Below are 19,326 nucleotides of genomic sequence, written 5' to 3'. Positions count from 1 at the left end.
CAGACATTTCCCACTGCAAATGAAGTCAGTCAAGAATTATGTTCTGAATGTACTAAGAACTATAAAAATGCAAAATCAAATTCTGGAACTAGAAATGTAGTTATCACAAATTAGAGTCTCTTTTAAAACCAATTTTGACAACGATCACTAAGCGTTTTCTTCACACTCATTCAAATGGGGTGTGAAATTGCACTACCTTGTCTGGGGAGACAAGACTTCCCCTACAAGCAGTCAGGGATCTGGGTGTTGGATTTTTTATTCGAAGCCCAGGCAGCCGCGCTGAAATCAAGCAGCAGTCGGGGAAACCAGCTGGCTGCACGAAGCTGTACTTCAAACCCACTGCCACCGGCAGCCTCTGACACGACTCCAAAATCTCCACGTTATTGCCAAACATCTTCATGAGTAGCACAAAACGCAGAGACACTTTACTTACTCTTATAGAAAGATGCAACAATAGCAAAGACATAACAGTAACTGATAGTCTTCTCCAATTTAACAGAAAAAAATCTGTAGCAGCTTCCAGACGTGAACGTCTCTCGAGCCCACGCTGCAGCGTGTCGTCAACATACTCACTCATGATTGTACTTGGGCTGCAAATGCAGGAAGAGTCCTTAAAGTCTTAGCAAAGAAATGCTGAAGCCGAACTAGCAGTTTACAATTGCATCCCAAATGAACTACGAATGTGAATTTAAAATATTAACCATTTTCAAGGTGATCCCTGGGGACAAACAGTAGCATCAGGTTTCTCTCATTACCAGTCCCTGCCCTAACCCCCCCTTTCGATCAGGACGATTCAGAGATTCCAATGGCAATTAAACAATTGGAGACGTTTTTAGTTAAACAGAGAGGAGTTCAGCCAGGAAGAAAGAACACCACAGCTGCAGCTGCTGCCTGGCAATAAATGCATGGCTGTGGAGGTTATTCCAGTTGTTTCATAGCGGATCATTTACCCCAGACAGCTTTCTGGGTAACGCACCAGTAACATTTACATTCCTTGGAAGAAAACCCTTCAGATATTTAAACAACTGCAGAAGTTATTTTAATGCTGCTTCCTGTTGACAGAACTTTCAGAAAACTATCCGTATCTTCAAATGAAGGGCCCAATCATACAGCACACGAACATTAAAAAATTATTGCAACCTCTGCGTGGAAACATTTTCGTATTTGTTACAACGGCGGCTTCGGGGAGTGGAACCAAACCCCCAATCCCCCAAACTGCCGCAGGAACAAGTTTGCCAGGGCTGCTGTTCCCACAGAAGCTGAGCCTCCTGGAAAGCTGCGGAACCATGTAATAATAGTGGAAACATTTCGCAAAAACTTCAAATCATCTCCCACAATCGCGACGGCGTCCAACACGTTCTACCAGGAAACTGGAGAAAGAGCTGGGAGACGAAAAGATCCCACACATACTTACCGGGCCCTGGAGACCTCCATCCTCTCGGTCGATGCTGCTTCTGGAGAGCCGCACGTCGGGTTTCTGAAACAAAAATTCAATGTTTCATTCCGTACTCTGCTTACCCAGTCACACGACCTAGGCTTCAAACCATTGTAAAGACAGGAAAATGCTGTTCAAAATGTACACTGACAAATACAGATGTCATTTCATTCCAGTCTATCCACCCCCGCTGCTGCCACTACTCGCTTCTGCAGCTGCCGCTGCCGAAACTCCTGGCAGCCTTCTCGCCCGCTTCCCAACCACCCATTCCCAGCGCACGTGTAAAAATGCTCGTTAGAAATATCGGTACTACCATTGCCCTAACACAACACTGGAAAACCTGCATTTTGATTTTCTCAAAGGCAGCAAAATTTTTTTTTTTTTTGGGGGGGAAAAAAAAGCTTGTTTGCTTCCCAACAGCAAAATTTCAACCACGGGACAAGCAACGCCGCGCATTAATTCCCGCTTCCTGCCTGCGGACGGCTTATATGTACTTGGCTCCCTCGGCAAGCTCGCAAACGGGGCCAATTACTGGAGCTCTTGAAACACTGCGTTTGGGCACAGAAAGCTAATAAAGATGTCCAGATGCACTATTCTCCTGATAGAAGCAACAAATGAATTTCTATTTTGTAAGTTTTAAGCGAGGAACTTGGGGCTCGGATGTTTTAAAAAGTAAAAATAAGACCGGCCCGATTTTTTCACACAGAAACTGGTCATTTATCTCATCTCCCCAGGAAATCTAGGCACGTTATTCTTCGAGGACAACATTAAGTACATGGAAAGACAAAGGAAGAGCTGATGTGAACCAAAGGTTAACACTGATCTGAAGATACAAGTTCAGCAAAACGAGAGTGCTTTTCTAGCGCGCTCATCCTGGCACACCACAACAAAGAAAGAGCATTTATTTAACTCTTCAATTCACCATCTTATGAGACTTGGAGTTTGTTCTCTGCAGAAAACGGATAAAATGCATGTCTATGTCAGTGTAAATACAACTTATTTCATATGCCTGTATGGATATATATATACATATAAAATGGACACATACAGAACAAAACTGTAAATTTTTTATTTAGAGAAATGCAGGCATGTGAATATTGACTGTAACTAAACTGACCCCCTGAACAAAAACATGTTCTTTCAGGGTCAGTTTTGAAGGACAAATATATCTGTTTCTTGTTTAAAGCTACTCCAGACCCCTTTCCTTCATTCTTTCTAAAAGCACTAAAGAATAATTCAATTCACGTATCCTGCTAAATGACCCCAAAAAGCCAGCAGGGCAGACGGAACTGGCACAGATACACTAATATTGATCTTTTATGATTAAAAACACTCCAGTTGTGCTGGCAGTCTGTCAGGAGGGCTTACGCTTTGGGTTTTCATTCAGTCTTCCGCAGAGTGGGGCACAGCCAGAGACAGTCGCTGCCTGAAAGAACTTGCAGATTAAAAATAGACAAATCACAGCAGACAGGGAAATATTTAACCCCATCTTAAACAGCAGAACTGAAGCAGACACAAGCCAGCGATTTCCCAATGTTTCTCCAGAAATTTGTGACAGATTTTATGATGAAACCTACCACTGACGAATCTCCAGTTTATTTCCTCTGTTACGATGAAGAAACTTTTTCTGATTCAAGTCTCATTTGATGTGGGTATGTTACATCGTTAGGTATCAAGTAAATAACGATTCTCTTCATGTTTTTAAGCTAAAGCAAATAGCTATGCTTGTTTATCTCAGCATATGAGTGACTAAATTTCTGTTACACTGATGCTCACAATTTTCTTTCGTTTCATGTTCGTTTCTAGCCAGGGAAGTGCCCAAAGTCTTTGGAAATTGTCAAAGACTATTTCATCACGGGGAGCTTTAATGCTCTTTGCACTTTTAACAATTTATTATTCCAGAAAGGCACCCTAACCCAAACTCCAAAAAGAATGACATACTGAGCATTTCAAATGATTCAGCAGCACAAAAATACACCCTAGGCCAAATAACAGCTTTTCTTCTAGTATTATAAGAAAATGAACAGACATAATACCCATCTCCTCCCCTCCTTGTCTTACTAACAAGGTCCCTCCCTTTCAGCACCCAAACCCTCTAAATGCCCAACTCTACAATTTCACATCACTGCAACAGTTCCGTTCCCCAGGTCACCACCAGCAGCAAACGCACAGCGTCTGAGTGGACTGCAGGACACCACATACATGAACAGTACACAACCGCCCACCTAAGAGTTGTTTGACAGAAAAGCTACAAATACACATAAAATATTACCAAAATGAGCATTATGAACTTGGCAAACACTCGCTTCACACATTGCCAACAAAAATACCGAGTCCTGTTGACTACCCCTGTGCAAGCAAAGCCATGGAAGGCGGTCATGTTGCCCAGGCATCCCCAAGAGCCTGATCTGAAAATGAAGATACCGAGTGCCTACGGTAACAGCAAACCAGAGGGTCCACAAGTTAGACAGCTACACAACCCCCCTGCATCTCAGTGATCTGCATATCTACATCTTAGAGATAAAGACCAAATATCTTTAGAAGTACATAAACGCAAGGCCTTCCAGTTCCTCCCAACATTTTCTTCCCTCTGCCCCGTCGAAACTCAGATGCCTAGGAACACAAGGAACAACAGAGAAATATCCACACTTCTCAACCACTAAGAAGAGGCCCAAATGTATTGCTAGCAACATGACTCTGTCCTAACAGATTTTACCAACTCCCATTTTAGTAAACGATACTCTGATTTATTCATTTGTGTAGCTGTGGCAAGTTCAAATGACAAACTATTTCACAGCAAAGGTGATCTCTAAGATCAAACTGTATTCTTAAATCCCACTGTATTTTTAAATATTATTTGAAATGTTATTCAGAAGCAATTCTTACGCTTCTACAGAGCTTTAATTTTAGCCCCTCATGCTGGCATCACATAGCAATGCACTGCTGAATTTCTAACACCGAGATCCTTCAGGTGTGTTTAATGCTGCATTCTCTAGGTCAAAAATAAGCCTCATACCAAAACGGACCCGTTCTGTACCTTACACACCATCTCACAGCCCCAAAGCACACCCTTCTATCTCTCCAGTCCCTGCTATGGCCCTGTACCTCCATGGCAGCCCTCCCAACAACCACCGAGACTCCTCCGCATGGTTCTCCCAGCCCGGTACTGGGCGCACCATTAGATACACAGAACTTCTGGGCTGGATGGGACACGATCCTCTCTGAGAGGCAGCTGCAGGGGCTGGACACCGGGTGGTGGGCGCTGAGGTGCTCAGCGTGCGTGTGTTCATGCAGAACATTTTGGCACTTGCTGGAGCACAGCTGTATGGGAGGTGAGTTGGAGGAGGGAAAACCCTCAAGATCTCCACTTGGTTGTGAAGCCCCCAAGTTGAACATAGCTACTAAGAGTGTGTATCTACAAAGGCCCTGCTTAGCACTCCTGTGCAGTCTAAGACTGTTTCAGAAAATGAAGCCTTTGGGAAATTGGAGATTCAGGATTTACCTAAAAAAGTTGTCACTTGTGAGAATATTTTTCAAGCCTTGAAGCTAAACAGTGACCAACTGTGACGACAAATCATCTCCAAATGTGTTTCATGCTATGGTGGGACTTCTCAAGCACACACTGTGGTGCCCTGAGTTATTTTTTGGTGAAAGCACCAGCTGTGCTGAATTAAAATGCAAGTTTAAGCAAAGTCTTTTCCACTTGCCATTATATTCATTAAATATATATATTTCAGGGAGGAACTATATTTTATGACATATTTATCTTGCAGAGAATCAAGACCCTTGAAAAGTAAATGGTACTTTTTCTAATAAATAGTCTACTGTCTGAAATCTTCTGGAAATGTCACGAGGACTTTTCAGACAGGATGCCTATGTTAACAAACTGGAACACAATCTACTTTATTTCCAGTATTTCTGGTCGTTCACTAATACAAGAACATGTAAGTCTTGGCATTCTCAGGACATGCCAAATTGTAATGTCTTGGTGGGATTTTCTCAGGCTAAAAATTAAACTCTTATTTTAGCAGCAGTTCACATCAATTATATTTGAATTGCAGTTCTCAGTGTCAAAATAGGACAAAACCACAACTATGTGGGAATTTCAGAAGAAAACAAACCCAAACACGATAAGGAAACTATGCGAGTTATTTCTTCTGAACCTATCACAGGAAAGGACTATAAAATTCTCAGCACAACACTGCTCTGTCTGCTGAGGAGTTACTAAAAGGCACGTACATATATATCTTTATTTTATATGATTAAAAACAATGCCACAGACCATCAATACAGCCACAAAAGAAAGGTTCAAACTGGAAACTAAATACAAATGCAGGTAACTAAACAGGTCCAAAAGAAGAAAAGTGTTCTGGAAAACGTTCAGCGACAGTTAGCGACGGTGCCAAGGGTTACAGCATAAAAATCACTTCACTTCACTACACTGCTGAACCAAAAAGGTCACCCTGGAAAGACATAGACTGACACAGCTGCTTTCCCACAACTTCTGCGAAGCAAACTAACCAGCACCCAGTTCAGCAGGCTCTCTCACGGCATCAGCACCACCACTGGCTTCCCATCTGTGGTTACAGACCCTTTTTGGGTCAAACTCTGTATTAAAACACAGAAGGTATACTCTCTCCTAGAAGCAACTAAAAAAAAAATTAAATAAAAAGATAAATAAAAAGTTTTTGGCAGTTACAAACTTTCGTCAAAACCCACAAAGGAAAGCATCCTCAGGGGGCCTTTAAAAATTATTTTAACTCAATGAATTAATTGATTTGCTTTTAAATTAGTTCTACACACAAGAAGTCAGAGCTGGAAGACTGAATATACCGTGGCCCTAATGAAGTAATCTGATCGTTATGGACTGATTATCTGTGTGCGCAAATACTGTAACAAAAAGCCAGCACGCTGGACACGAGTGCAAGCATCGCAGTGAGCGTGCCAGACGGCAGGGTAACGGCCCAGACCTTCTGGCTACAGTGAGCTGCAAGGGCCAGGAGCAGAGAGGCCACTCGCAACTGGGGAGCACTGCTTTTGGGGATGGAGGTTGCTCGTTCAGCTTCTTACATGCTATGCACTATCACGTAAAATCTGGATTGATCTTCATCAATTTTATTTTTTGGGGTAGAAATACCCGTATGATCAAAAAACAATTCAGGAGAAAGTGCATAATAAGAACTTTATGAATTTATCATAGAATGGTTTGGGTTGTAAGGGACCTTATAGCTCATTTAGTTCCAACCCCCCTGTCATGGGCAGGGACACCTTCCACCAGACCAAGTTGCTCAAAGCCCCATCCAACCTGGCCTGGAACCCTTCCAAGGAGGGGACAGCCACAGCTTCTCTGGGCAACCTGGTCCAGTGCCTCACCACCCAATTTCTTGTTATATTGCCTGTGTGACTGAGGCCCAAACATCATAGGATATAAATGAGTGAAAACCTCAGTCCAAAAGTCTGCAGCACCCAAAAAATCCGAACACTAAGATTCCATACACTGAAGTCCGAACAGACATCCATTTGTTTGATGTCACATGTTGGTACTGCAGCCATCTCCCCCCTTCACCTGCATATGCCCTGACTGTCTCCTGTAGTTACCTGTATCAAGCTGTAAGTGCAGTAATGCTTTGTCTTCACTTCAGCTTCCTCAAAAATCACAGAATCACAGAATAGAAGGGGTTGGAAGGGACCTCTGGGGAACATCTAGTCCAACCCCCCTGCTGAAGCAGGGTCACCTACAGCAGGCTGCACAGGACCTCGCCCAGGCGGGTCTTGAATATCTCCAGAGAAGGAGACTCCACAACCCCTCTGGGGCAACCTGTTCCAGTGCTCCGTCACCCTCAGAGGGAAGAAGTTCTTCCTCATGTTCAGCTGGAACTTCCTCTGCTTCTGTTTGTGCCCGTTGCCCCTTGTCCTGTCGCTGGGCACCACTGAAAAGAGTCTGGCCCCATCCTCCTGACACCCACCCTTCAGATATTTATAAGGTCCCCTCTCAGCCTTCTCTTCTTCAGGCTGAACAAGCCCAGCTTATTATTGAAAAATAATTCAGATTATTTCTGTCGTCCTTCCTGGAGATGCTGCTATCCAAAGCACTTATATTAAGAGAGTGTGTAAGCCCACAAGTTTAATCAGTGTCCTCTGGAGCTACCAGACTAGTGCGCAACATCCCCTCCCTGTCAGGGGGTGGGAGGGAGTGTCAGTCCTGAAAAAAAAAAAAGCCCCCACAAATCACAACCCCCACCCCCCCAATTCTTTTCTCACCTCCCAGTGGATATATTTGGTACAATTTAGTATTAAACACTTCTTTACTCTTCAGTTTTTACACAACAGATTTATTTTCAGTCAGGAGCTTCCCATGAAGAGAGATCTGTTTGTTTTCTCTTTTTTACCGCAGAATTTCAGAATTCTGGATTCTCGTAAGGCTGCAGCTTGCAAACAACATTTCTGTCCCCTTTCAAGTATCGAGGAGTCACATGCTCCCACAGGACCAGGCTCAGGCAAACTGCTTACACAGACAACGACCTCTCCGAAGACTGGCAAATTTCCATTTCAATGCCACTGCAATTTAATCCTTCATCTGGGCTGTCTCCTCCAGCAAACACAGCATCAGTGCTATTCCTACATGTACTAACATGCTTGGAGTTGTATTTTTCCCCCCTGTATACAGCAATACCCTTCCAGTCATGAGCAAGTTGGTGTTACTCTGGGGAAACAAAAACTGTACTAACAGAAACCCCACTGAGGATTTTTCTTCTTGTTGCAGTGTCTTACATTAAATGATTTGCAGTTGCTCCCCTGTGAGTCCAACTCTCAACAGAAGTGAGATACACGGCAGGGAGTCTGAAGACTGTGTAAACGGAGCGGGTTCTGGAAGCAGCCGGTTTAAACTGAGAACACCACACTGCATGGTTACGTAAGTTAAAAATTAAAATCTGGCTCTACTCTCTATTGTTCTCTGAGCTCAAAAGGAAAAATATTCTCTGAAACCTGCCTACAGCAGGCAAGGGAGAGCCACACTTCAGCACACCATTTAATCCAAATCTAAAGGTTAGTGCAGCAAGGTGTCTCAAAGCAAGCAAGAGACAGGACATCCATTTTTAAAAAAATAAGTTGCTTCTCCATGCTAAATCCCCTGGAGTGAAATTAGGGAAGGCCTTTCTCCCAAGAGGAGAAATGTCACCAGTCACTTACTAGAGGACACGGGGCAAGAAGTGTGTGTGTGTAATACATGGATGATTTCTACGCTGGACCAGTGTTCGGACTCTCATGTATGAACTGTGGATATCCTCCAGGAGATCTGCAAGGCCTCCAAGCGACGCCCCGCAGTGACTCTCCTACCATCTTGATTTCTTCAGGGCTAAACCTAGAAAACCACATTCCTCTTCCACGAAACACCCACCCATACACTGAAGATTCCTGTGACACACATCCTGCTACGGCTTCAAACGTACCCTGTGGCTATCGTTTCTCGTTTAGCTTTTGACACAGTGTACAAATCTGCAACAGGCATTCGAGTATAAACCCCAAAGTCTGCAGAGTCGACATGTTAGTGTAGAATGAAAAAGAACTGAGGTCTCTTATGGATTCCAATTCTTCATTTAGGCCATTTAAGTTCATTCTTACTTCCACTCAAGCTTTCTCTGTTTTTTTTCTTTTTTAACCATCTAAGGGTTTACATTGACCAAATCCAGCTCTGGCAAAGCTGCAGAGCGGTGTGGCTGCTCCCAAGTTCATCAGCCCTAGTTCTCCTTTGAGCAGGGGGTAGCAACAGAGATGGCGTCTCCTCGCAGTAAAAACTAACACATAATGAAAACACAGTGATTTGTTTTCAAACATATGTCAATATTTTGGTCTGTATTACAGATCAAAAGAAAAATCAGCAAGTCCCTCCTCAAGAAGCAATTTCAGGGAGGGTAAACATCCTAACGGTCCAGAGGCTGAATCAAAACAGAATAACAAACACTACAAGTAATTATCTTTGCTGCAGAAAGTCAGAAAGGTCAGAAAGTTTTGTGCAGAAGGTTCCCTCACAATCTACTGCCACCTGAAATCACAATGCCTCATTCTCAGTAAGCATATTAATTCCTCACATAGCTTTTGACCATCTTGAAAGTTTCAACCGACAATGGGATCAATTTGACCTCCTGGGCTTGTGAAAGTCAGAGGCAACCGGTGCCACTCAAGACTGGAAAAGCTAATGCCTAAATTAGGGAAGAAATTTTCCTTTCCCCTCCCTCTCTTCAGCTTGTAAAAAGTTGGACAAAGCCTCTGGGTACAGTGGTTTCTTTACGGTCATCCAACGGCAAGCTGCAAATGCCCAAGTGCACTCACAAGGAAACCAGGCAAAAGCAAGCTTCAACACCCTTTAATCAAAAGTAACATCTTAACTTGGGCACAACCTGGATCTTGGCTAGAAGATGTACTGGACGTGGGGGCATCTATCAGCAGCTCTCCAGACCTAGCAGAGATTTATCCCACCTTGGTTGTCTTCACAGCCATCAGTTGTTCTGAACAGTTCTGAATACCATGCATGACTAAACCCCTGAGAGACTAAGGCAATTCAGCTGGCAAGGAATAAGGTCTCGGTAACATCGTCTACATACAAGATCTGCTCCCCCCTCCCGCCCACTGGCTTCCTGTAGAATCACAGAATCACAGAATGTTCGGGGTTGGAAGGGACCTCTGTGGGTCATCTAGTCCAACCCCCCTGCCGAAGCAGGGTCACCTACAGCAGGCTGCACAGGACCTTGTCCAGGCGGGTCTTGAATATCTCCAGAGAAGGAGAATCCACAACCTCCCTGGGCAGCCTGTTCCAGGGCTCCGTCACCCTCAGAGGGAAGAAGTTCTTCCTCATGTTCAGACGGAACTTCCTCTGCTTCAGTTTGTGCCCATTGCCCCTTTTCCTGTCGCTGGGCACCACTGAAAAGAGCTTGGCCCCATCCTCCTGACACCCACCCTTCAGATATTTGTAAGTATATATTAGGTCCCCTCTCAGCCTTCTCTTCTTCAGGCTGAACAAGCCCAGCTCCCTCAGCCTCTCCTCATAGGAGAGATGTTCCAGTCCCCTCACCATCCTTGTAGCGCTCCGCTGGACTCTCTCCAGTAGCTCCTCATCTTTCTTGAACTGGGGAGCCCAGAACTGGACAGAGTACTCCAGATGGGGCCTCACTAGGGCAGTGTAGAGGGGAAGGAGAACTCCCTCGACCTGCTGGCCACACTCTTCTTGATGCACCCCAGGATCCCATTGGCCTTCTTGGCAGCCAGGGCACACTGCTGGCTCATGGTTAACCTGTCACCCACCAGGACACCCAGGTCCCTCTCCGCAGAGCTGCTCTCCAGCAGGTCCACCCCAAGCCTGTACTGATGCATGGGGTTGTTCCTCCCCAGGTGCAGGACCCTGCATTTGCCCTTGTTGAACCTCATCAGGTTCCTCTCTGTCCAACTTTACAGCCTGTCCAGGTCACACTGAATGGCAGCACAGCCTGCTGGTGTATCCACCACTCCTCCCAGCTTGCTGTCATCAGCATCAGAATAAAGCATAAATTCTTATTTTCAACGAACTCAATGTCCTGGCTTCAGGATCCCTAAAAGACTGTTTCAAGTTCTGTGAGACAATCATGACCAGCAACTTTGGTGCCTAAAATAAAAATAATTCATCTGCTGAAGACCAGCTGCAGACAGTGCAGCGAACTCTTTCAGAAACCACAGACCATCATCATCATCTGCATTAAACAGAGAATGTCCTTATTCAAACTTGCCTCCCGTAACAAACCTATGGCACCTGCATTTATACGGACATGTTTTGTAACTAGGTACAAGACAAAAGGCTTCCAAACCGAAATATTCCTTGAAATATGCTTCTTAAGGCCAAACGTGACTGATCTTTGTCACAACCCAACCACACCACTGCAAATTATCCGCCAGTCAAGTGAGGCTCACGTGCCTCCAGGCTCCCCAGTATGAGCCTATACAGAGTAATCTGCTGCATCTGTAGCCATCTGCCTCGAGTAGGAGAATTTTAACACTGAACTTGAATTTTGACAACTGGGAGGCCAGAGCTGAACTAAAAAAAATACACCAGTGGCACTGACAACAAGAAAACACGGAACAGCAACAGAAGATCCCATTGCCAGTGTACCTCTTCTTTCTCCACCTGGTGATGTTCAGAGCTTTTTCCCCACCTCACAGAGCTCTCTCTCAGATTACTTCTTCCCACTAACGTGTCTCATCATTCCTCCAGTGCAAGACTGCTTACAACTCTCACGACAGTCAGGGTTCTCAGATGGTTGATGGTTATCCCTTTTTTTAGGGGAGGAGTATGCACAGATCTATCTCGTTAAGAACAAACAGGCAATCTCCAGATTGGCACAGAATTATATCCACAACTGCCCACACATATTCAACTGGATAAAGTGAGACTGACTGAAAAAACCAGCTGTTCAAGGTATTTACAATACAGGACTGGCTTACTAGCTGAATGCTTTATTTAAAAACTGTTTCCAAACCTACATTTTGGTAGTGACTCCTACGTTCAGTAAATGCCCTCATTTCACAGAAGTGGTCAGTTTTAGCAAGCTGCAATCAAACCAGAAAAATCAGAATGAACTAAGAAGCACTATGAAACAAAGCATTACCAGGAATCGTTCCTCTTTTTCAAGCCAGCGCTGATCTTCCTCCATCTCTTGTTGCTGTCGTATCAATCTCTCCTCCATGAGATGCGTAGGTAGAACCTGGCCCATTCCTCGTATGTCCAAAGTGCCCGAATCCTATGAAACAGAGCAAGTTTATTCAGTCTCACAACTTAAAATTTGTATAAACAGCTGCAAAAACTTACAGATTATAAAAGAATAGATTTTTTAAAAGCCCAAATGCACAACAGCAGTCCAGCAGAGTTCCCTCAACTCCTTGTAAGCTGAAGCAGACCATCAGAAGAAACTCTTCCCAACTACAAACGTTTTATCTGCCTTGCTCCTGATCACTGGAACGCAAAAGATCTGAAAAATTCTGTTCTGTTTTGCAGTAACATCATCCCTTCATACATGGCACTTCATTTAAGAGGGACAACAAAACCAGATTTATCAATTTTGTTTTCTTGGTCTTGAGCAATAATGTAACTGTCCAGTTGTTAAAAGCTGCAAGATACTTTTTTTACTCCAAACAAATATGCATTTCAGATTTAGCTGACACTTGCAAAGCATGTCACAAAAACATTTCACATGATTTTTTAATACGTTTTTACGCATGTCTTAAGCTTACAAGACTGAATATACCATATCCCAACGCTGTCTGGAAATCATTAGCAAGTAGTGCATAAATCAGTATTCTTAAAGAAGCCACGGTGAGTTTTTGTAACAAGCTTCACTGAGGTTATTTTTAGTTAACCAAGTTCCCAAGGTTTTGTGAAAACAGTGGCTGTTACTTCTGATTATGAACACGTGCAAAGCATTTGTAGGCTTCTACCAACACTTTATTCAAGCACAACACAGAGTAAGTAATTTCTACAGTCAGTAATCTACTGGGATATTGAGCTACTTGGGACTACGACTCTCAGCTCTACAAGTGTGAACAGCAACAGCACAGCAGCAAGGTGCAATGGCCGAATACGTGGCCAAATCAACCAGGAGTAAGCAGAGGCAAACTGAAGACTTCAACACCTATCTGCTCGCCCGTATTTAAATTTACTTATTAAAGAAGTACAAAATGTTGGAGGAGAATAGAAAAAAAATGACAGAAGGTTAAAACAAATTTGACGTTCCTTGCAGCAGCTCTGTGCAATAATGACAGGCTGAAAAGCACCTAACAGGCACACAACTGAAGAACAGTTTTGCAGAGCATTTCATTTTCTGTTCTGGGTACGTTACAGAGAAGCCTCAGACACTGTAGCTATGCTGCGTATCTCCCATGAGAGTTATTTTTAAACAGTAATGGTATTACATATTTTTACATGAATGTTCCCATCTCTATTAACAGCAGTACGTTTCAGCAAAGCATTTTAATAAACACAAAATATTTGCTGTCACTCACTCAGTCAAGATAATAAGTAGTAATAACTCCATCAGGAATTTGTGTAAACAGTACACTTTATGCCCAACCTCACATAGGAGGATTTGTTTCAAAAAGAACGGAATTCAGTCACGACTCCCATCCCACTACAGTAAGGCAATTTAAAAAATACCAGAGAAACCATTTTCCTACAAGGATCTCCAGGTGTACCTAAATAATAAACAAGTGTAATTGCCGTACAGAGCGCAACAGCAGATGTGTCAGTTCACAGTACCTCCAAGTTTGGTTGCCACACTGGTATTTCCTGAGGCCGATGGTTCCAGGAATCTGCTTGATCCAAGAGAGAAGCCTGCCCAGGATAAATGCTGCCTGCCATGGCTGGTATCCCATGAGAACCAGGGTAGCCCGAGACCTTTAGGGTTTAAAAAAAAAACAAAAAAGAGAAGAGAAAAAGAAGAGTGACATTAATAGCCCCCCCACCAAGGGCGCAAGCATGACAGTGCAGAAATGACTCAATTCAAGAAGTGACCGAAAGGGAGTAGGGGAAGCAACATCAGAAGAAGGAATCCAAGGCAATATAAAATACAAAAGCTCAAATTTTTAAGTCTTTGAGGATGCCTATCATAACACAATAACTATTTGGGGATAACTACAACTATATATAAATAGAACTTTTGAGGACAACTATCATGGAATCATTAAGGTTGGAAAAGACCTCTAAGATCATCAAGTCCAACTGTCAACCCAACAGCACCAGGCCTGCTAAACCATGTCCTGAAGTGCCACATCTCCACATTTTTGAACACCTGTAACTATTTGAGGATGCCTATCAAAACAGCAGCATTAGAAATTATGTTCTAACCCTTGCAATCAAGCAGATCAAAGTCCTCCGACGAACAAAAATAAATCTGTTGGTACATTTGTAAGAGCTGCGCATGCAGAGCTCACATTCAAGTTAATCGGAGCCTGCACACATCACTCTGCAGAGCCACATAAAAATGTACCCCCTGGTGTACGTTACAAGCTTAAGTCTTGAGTGACAGCATGTAATTAGGGTGCTTAGCTGCGCACCCTGAGAACATCTCCACAAGAAAATCAAAGTCATTTTAATGACTCTGAAGTACTCATAAAAACAATGAAAACCTCCCCCTCTCCATGGAAAAAAAGAAGTCTCAGCTGAGACAGCTGTGTACGGCTGCAGCTTTGAACAAACCCGAGCATGCTTCAAGTACTTTCATGACCAAGTTTTGTTTTACATTTCTTTGGCAGTGTTAGGCAGAAAAGCAAAATCTGTGAATATTCGATGTATACTCACAGATCTGAAGGTGGCTATCAGCCAACAGAACAACAAAACGTTTCAGAGAATCATCAGGGAGCAGAGTATCAATAAGTCCAAGGAAAGTCCACCAGTTAACGCCATTTTATAAGGCAAGTGATTTTATAGCTTAGCACACATATTCACATGAACTCCACGTTCCTTCAATAAATCTTAAAATGTCCGACATGTTTCATTGTACTTTTAGGAATCTGAGCACCACAGCAGGTATGAACATATTTGCCATCTGGAGCAAAGCCACCTGCTTCAGTTCAGGGATTGTTCTGATGTAAACCAAAAACCATTTAAAAGAACTGAATGAAAATAAACGGCGTAAGAAGCGAACCAATCCCACCAGCTGCCACCGAGTTACAAACCCCCCATTCGAAAACACGCATGCAGAGTGTTAAAAGTAATACCTGGTAATGATTTGGCTGTACCATGTGCTGTGGACTTGGATAAAACCCTTCGCTGGATCTCGGGCTGGGGTAACCAGGCCTACTGGGCTGTAAATGGAAAGGAATTTTTAGAGTCTTTAGAAACAGAAAACGAAAACCAGAAAATTCTCTTCAGTGAGACAAACATTTACAGGTGGTGCACCACAAAAGCAAGCTCGAAACCCCCCCTGAAATAAATATTCGAACATGACCAACATTCTTTTTTAAACAATAAAAATCAAGTTTTCCTGTATTTTTGCCTGGAAATGGAAGCAGCTGAATTGTTTGCTAGGTCTGTCAATAAATAATGCTTGCTCTGTGAATTCTTTGTGCATATTTAATTGCTTGCACTAAGTGACCTGCTCTGTGCTGTTTAACCCTAGAAAAGAGATCAGCTAAGAACATAATTCTTAAATCAAGCTTCCATGTGCAAATAAAGCATTGTTTCTAAGTGCACAATCTGCAGTACATAAAAGCTTTGCTATTAATTTGTTGCATTTGTGACTGCTCCCAAAAATAAATTCTTTTGCTTCAGTCAGAACACAAATCAAACTGGTGTGTTCAGCCTGAATATTTCCATGTGTCATTCTGAGTAATTAACTTCTGTGTAACTAATTGCCTCAACACAGAAGGTGCTTTTGATCATGTTCCGAACTCCATGGTCGCTTCCTTATCCGCGCTTCGTTTTGCAACCCCCTCCCAGCCAAGGAAGGACAAGATGAAGCAGCTCCCAGTAGAAAGGGCAGCTGAAGAACAGCTATCGAGAGGCTCTGCCTGATTCTCCTGCTTCGCCCCTTCAGAAGGGCACTACCTGACTGGTGAACAGACGAAATGTATAATCACAGGAGCACACCAGAAAAGTCACCAGAAATTCAGACAGCATTATTAAAAAAAAAAAAAAAAGGCATGAAAAGGAGCCTGGGTTTCTGCACACATTGAACAGATCATCAAGCCAGAAATTCACACTACCAAAAGAAATAATGTTGGAAAATGTTGCTAAGAACAACATACTTTTATCTTCCAAGTATAAGCGTTCTGTTGTTTTGTTGGATATCAGCCTCCACAGGTATAATTGTTTTTTTTTTTTTTGATGAGGAACAGTGCTGCTGGGTGTTTCAGGAGGAGAAAAATTAACCCAAGAGGGGAACCAACCCCCAGACCTCATCATTCTGTAAATGGGCTCCTTCAGTCCTCCTGGCAGTTAAAGGCGACTGCCACATTACTTTGGGATCACAGAATTTTATCATCACTTTATGAAAAATGTCATTATTATTCTGCACTAGGATATTTTGTGTCTTAGGTTTCCAACTGAAATCACTGTGAGATACAAGTAATTTCACAGTACAGACTGTGATATCGGTGAATTATTTGAGAATGTGTAGGAGTTTTAGGCTATAAATAAAATGGAGTTTAAAACCTATAAAGACCTGAAACTTTTACAATGAGTTGTTGGAAGAAAAAAATCAGTTGTCACCATTAGAAAATTAGATTATAACTTAAGAGATACCCAAGATCTCATATCTACAAAATACAACTTGTTTAAATGTCATTAGCATGCACATCCATATTTTACATAAAAATATGGTATAAAAAACCTAACCAACAACTGCATCGCATATACAGTAAGGACATAACTGACCCCTCAAAAAAGATGTACAGTGGTAGAATTAATTTCCTTTTAATTTCATTCTTAATGTACATTTTGTCAAGAATTTCAGTCTGTACATCCCACCCAAAGCTCTAACGATGGTATGGTGTAGCTCATCTATCAGACTAGTAAGAGGTACTTATTCTATTTGGCTTAGCCCCAAAGCTTCAAGACTAAACAAATTCTTCAAACAAGGTGCAATAATTAAGTAGCATATTGTTCCAATTTATGCAGTTTATCTGCTTCTGTAACTAGGAACATCGTCTGCTTGTACATACACCAAATCCCGTTACTTCATCTCAGATGACTAAATAGGTTGATGGACCATTTGCCATTTTTAACTCTGAATTGGAAGCAACAATTCCACTGCCCATGATTCTCAGTTATCACTGAGCTATCAAAACACAGAACCAAGCTCGGAAATCTATCAGGCAACAACCTGGGTATGGGGGAATAAAACCAAATCAACAGAAGCTGCTTTCCTATGGGCTTTGGGGGATGTGTGCAGCAGGAGGTGCCACAAGAGCACGACCGAAATCACGATCAGCACCAGAGCTCGCGCAGAGAGCTACAGCAACCCATCGCAAACTGAGCAGCATGATCTTCCCCATTACAGTGGTGCCTGCACAAAATGACATTCTTCAAAACACGGGCTCGATCCTTAAAAGGGCAAAATAGCTCTGCTGAGAAGCAGACAAGTTACTGAGAGAGGAGAGTGCTCCGCAGCTGGTGAGGTCAGACTGGCACAGCTGCAGAACACATCGGTGACATCCGAACAGGACAGCCATGTGACGAAACAAACTGAAGTGTAAACTAAACCACACCAGGTCCATGGAAGCAGACCTCTAATTTTCTGTCCAGAATAAGGAAAATGTAATTAATCGATTTCTATCCTCTCACCTATGTGTTATACATAAACTTCACAGTGATCTGAAAGCTCGCTAGCTCACGTTTCATAGGAGTGCTACAAGAAAGAAGAATAAACAAAAGGCCAGGAAACAATTTTGTGGCTACTACGGTAGCCTTTTACATGTCAAACAACAAGAAACAGAAAATCACTCATGTGGTATTATAGCATGGATCAGTTCTTGTAACAGTTCAAACAGAGCCAGGTTATTCCAGGCAAGTATTAGCAGATGATGACAAAATTGGCCAGAATGCCGTTGTTTGAATGTACCCATCAAAGGAGGCGCTGAAGAAATAGAGTAAAAAGGTCTTTTTTTTAACTTGTTTTTTTAAACACATATAATCTGCTGTGTTAGCTACCTTGGGAGGAGCTTCATCTGATCCTCCTGAGTCCCAGGATACTGTGACTTGTCGCCTGGATTCCATTCTCATTCGTTCTTCTTGCTGCAGCTTCTCTTCCTCCAGTATTGTACTAAGAAAAACATATTATATTTAAGCAAAACTCCAGTTCAATGTCTAACAAACCACTCCCCAGAGCTTCCACTTTTTTCAGACTGATGAAGTTTTTAAAAAGCTGTGGTTGATCTTGTACAAAAATTTCTTTGCATGTTAACAGTTCTTTTGATGTGTAATTACACAGAGAAATCCCCAAAGACAATAAATCCAGCACTTACTTGCATGAAAACTTATCTTTCACAAGAAAATATTTTACTGAACTGCTGCAGAGGTTCAAAACAAACTGCAAATGTTCTTTACTGCATCTCAAGAGAGCTGGGATTTTTTTTCCATTTTTTAAACAAAGCAGTCAAAAACCATTTTAAATACTCTGTCTTCAGCTCGTACATTTTAGCCTCACCAGGAACACATCCAGCAAACTACTTTAGCAAAACAGAAATATCTGACAGCATTCGCTCAGCTTCGAAACATTCAGGTCAAAAGGCGACATTTTCAACGCAGTACAAGACAGTAGTAAAACTAGTTCGTTACTTACCGCTGTTCTGACTATTAAAAAGACCGTTTGAAGTTCACCGTGCTCCTGCTGCCCCCACAGCAGCCTCCTCCCAGCTCTGCTATGTGGATTATTAATGTTGGACACATGCCATTTGAAAAATACCCAGAATGAAGCTCTGAAATGGGGAGCTGCAAAGTCGGTGGAGCTGCACGCCACACGGATAGTCCGGAGACGTGAGGAGGGCAGAGCACTTACACAGCGCTATCCCCAGCGTAAAGACCATCCCGCAAAGGAGCTATTCCGGCTTCTTTATCGCTCCGGAGTTTCCAGAAACAAAGCTGGGTTCTGAGTTTATAATCTCCTCTTCAGTCTGCTAAATAACCACCCAGAATTACTCATGCAGGGGATGAGATCAACTACAGCAATCTATTCTAGTCTTGGAACTTTACTGCTTATTTCAAGAATAAATTCCTGCTTGGCTGGAGACGAGAACTTTGCTTTTCCTTATTCAGCCAAAAAAAAAAAAAAAAAAAAAAAATCTATGCCACTTCTAAAAAGTGGAGAAGTCATCTCGTCTCGCTGCAGCTAAACCCAGTTTATGAGTATTGCTGCCATTTCCATCCACCTTCG

The 19,326-nt window shown here is 42.7% G+C and overlaps 1 protein-coding gene across 10 annotated transcripts in view; it reads right to left on the bottom strand.

Annotated features, from left to right (window-relative positions):
- PTK2 (protein tyrosine kinase 2) overlaps nucleotides 1-19,326 on the bottom strand; it is a 238,503-nt gene that overhangs the window by 13,930 nt on the left and 205,247 nt on the right. For 9 of the 10 annotated variants that reach the window (XM_075415500.1, XM_075415499.1, XM_075415496.1 and 6 more), the window contains 5 exons: nucleotides 18,105-18,216; nucleotides 15,173-15,259; nucleotides 13,713-13,850; nucleotides 12,070-12,201; nucleotides 1,415-1,477 (listed from right to left, as the gene is read on the bottom strand). In XM_075415500.1, the coding sequence (XP_075271615.1) occupies nucleotides 1,415-1,477; nucleotides 12,070-12,201; nucleotides 13,713-13,850; nucleotides 15,173-15,259; nucleotides 18,105-18,216 (532 nt within the window). Of the gene's footprint in view, nucleotides 1-1,414; nucleotides 1,478-12,069; nucleotides 12,202-13,712; nucleotides 13,851-15,172; nucleotides 15,260-18,104; nucleotides 18,217-18,735; nucleotides 19,127-19,326 lie in introns of those variants that run through there. The other variant, XM_075415504.1, reaches the window with a different exon arrangement.

The sequence above is a fragment of the Opisthocomus hoazin genome, chromosome 3, assembly GCF_030867145.1.
Source record: "Opisthocomus hoazin isolate bOpiHoa1 chromosome 3, bOpiHoa1.hap1, whole genome shotgun sequence".
Lineage (NCBI taxonomy): Eukaryota > Metazoa > Chordata > Aves > Opisthocomiformes > Opisthocomidae > Opisthocomus > Opisthocomus hoazin.
Note: the sequence above shows the minus strand (reverse complement) of the source record. Positions and strands in the feature narration are given on the sequence as shown.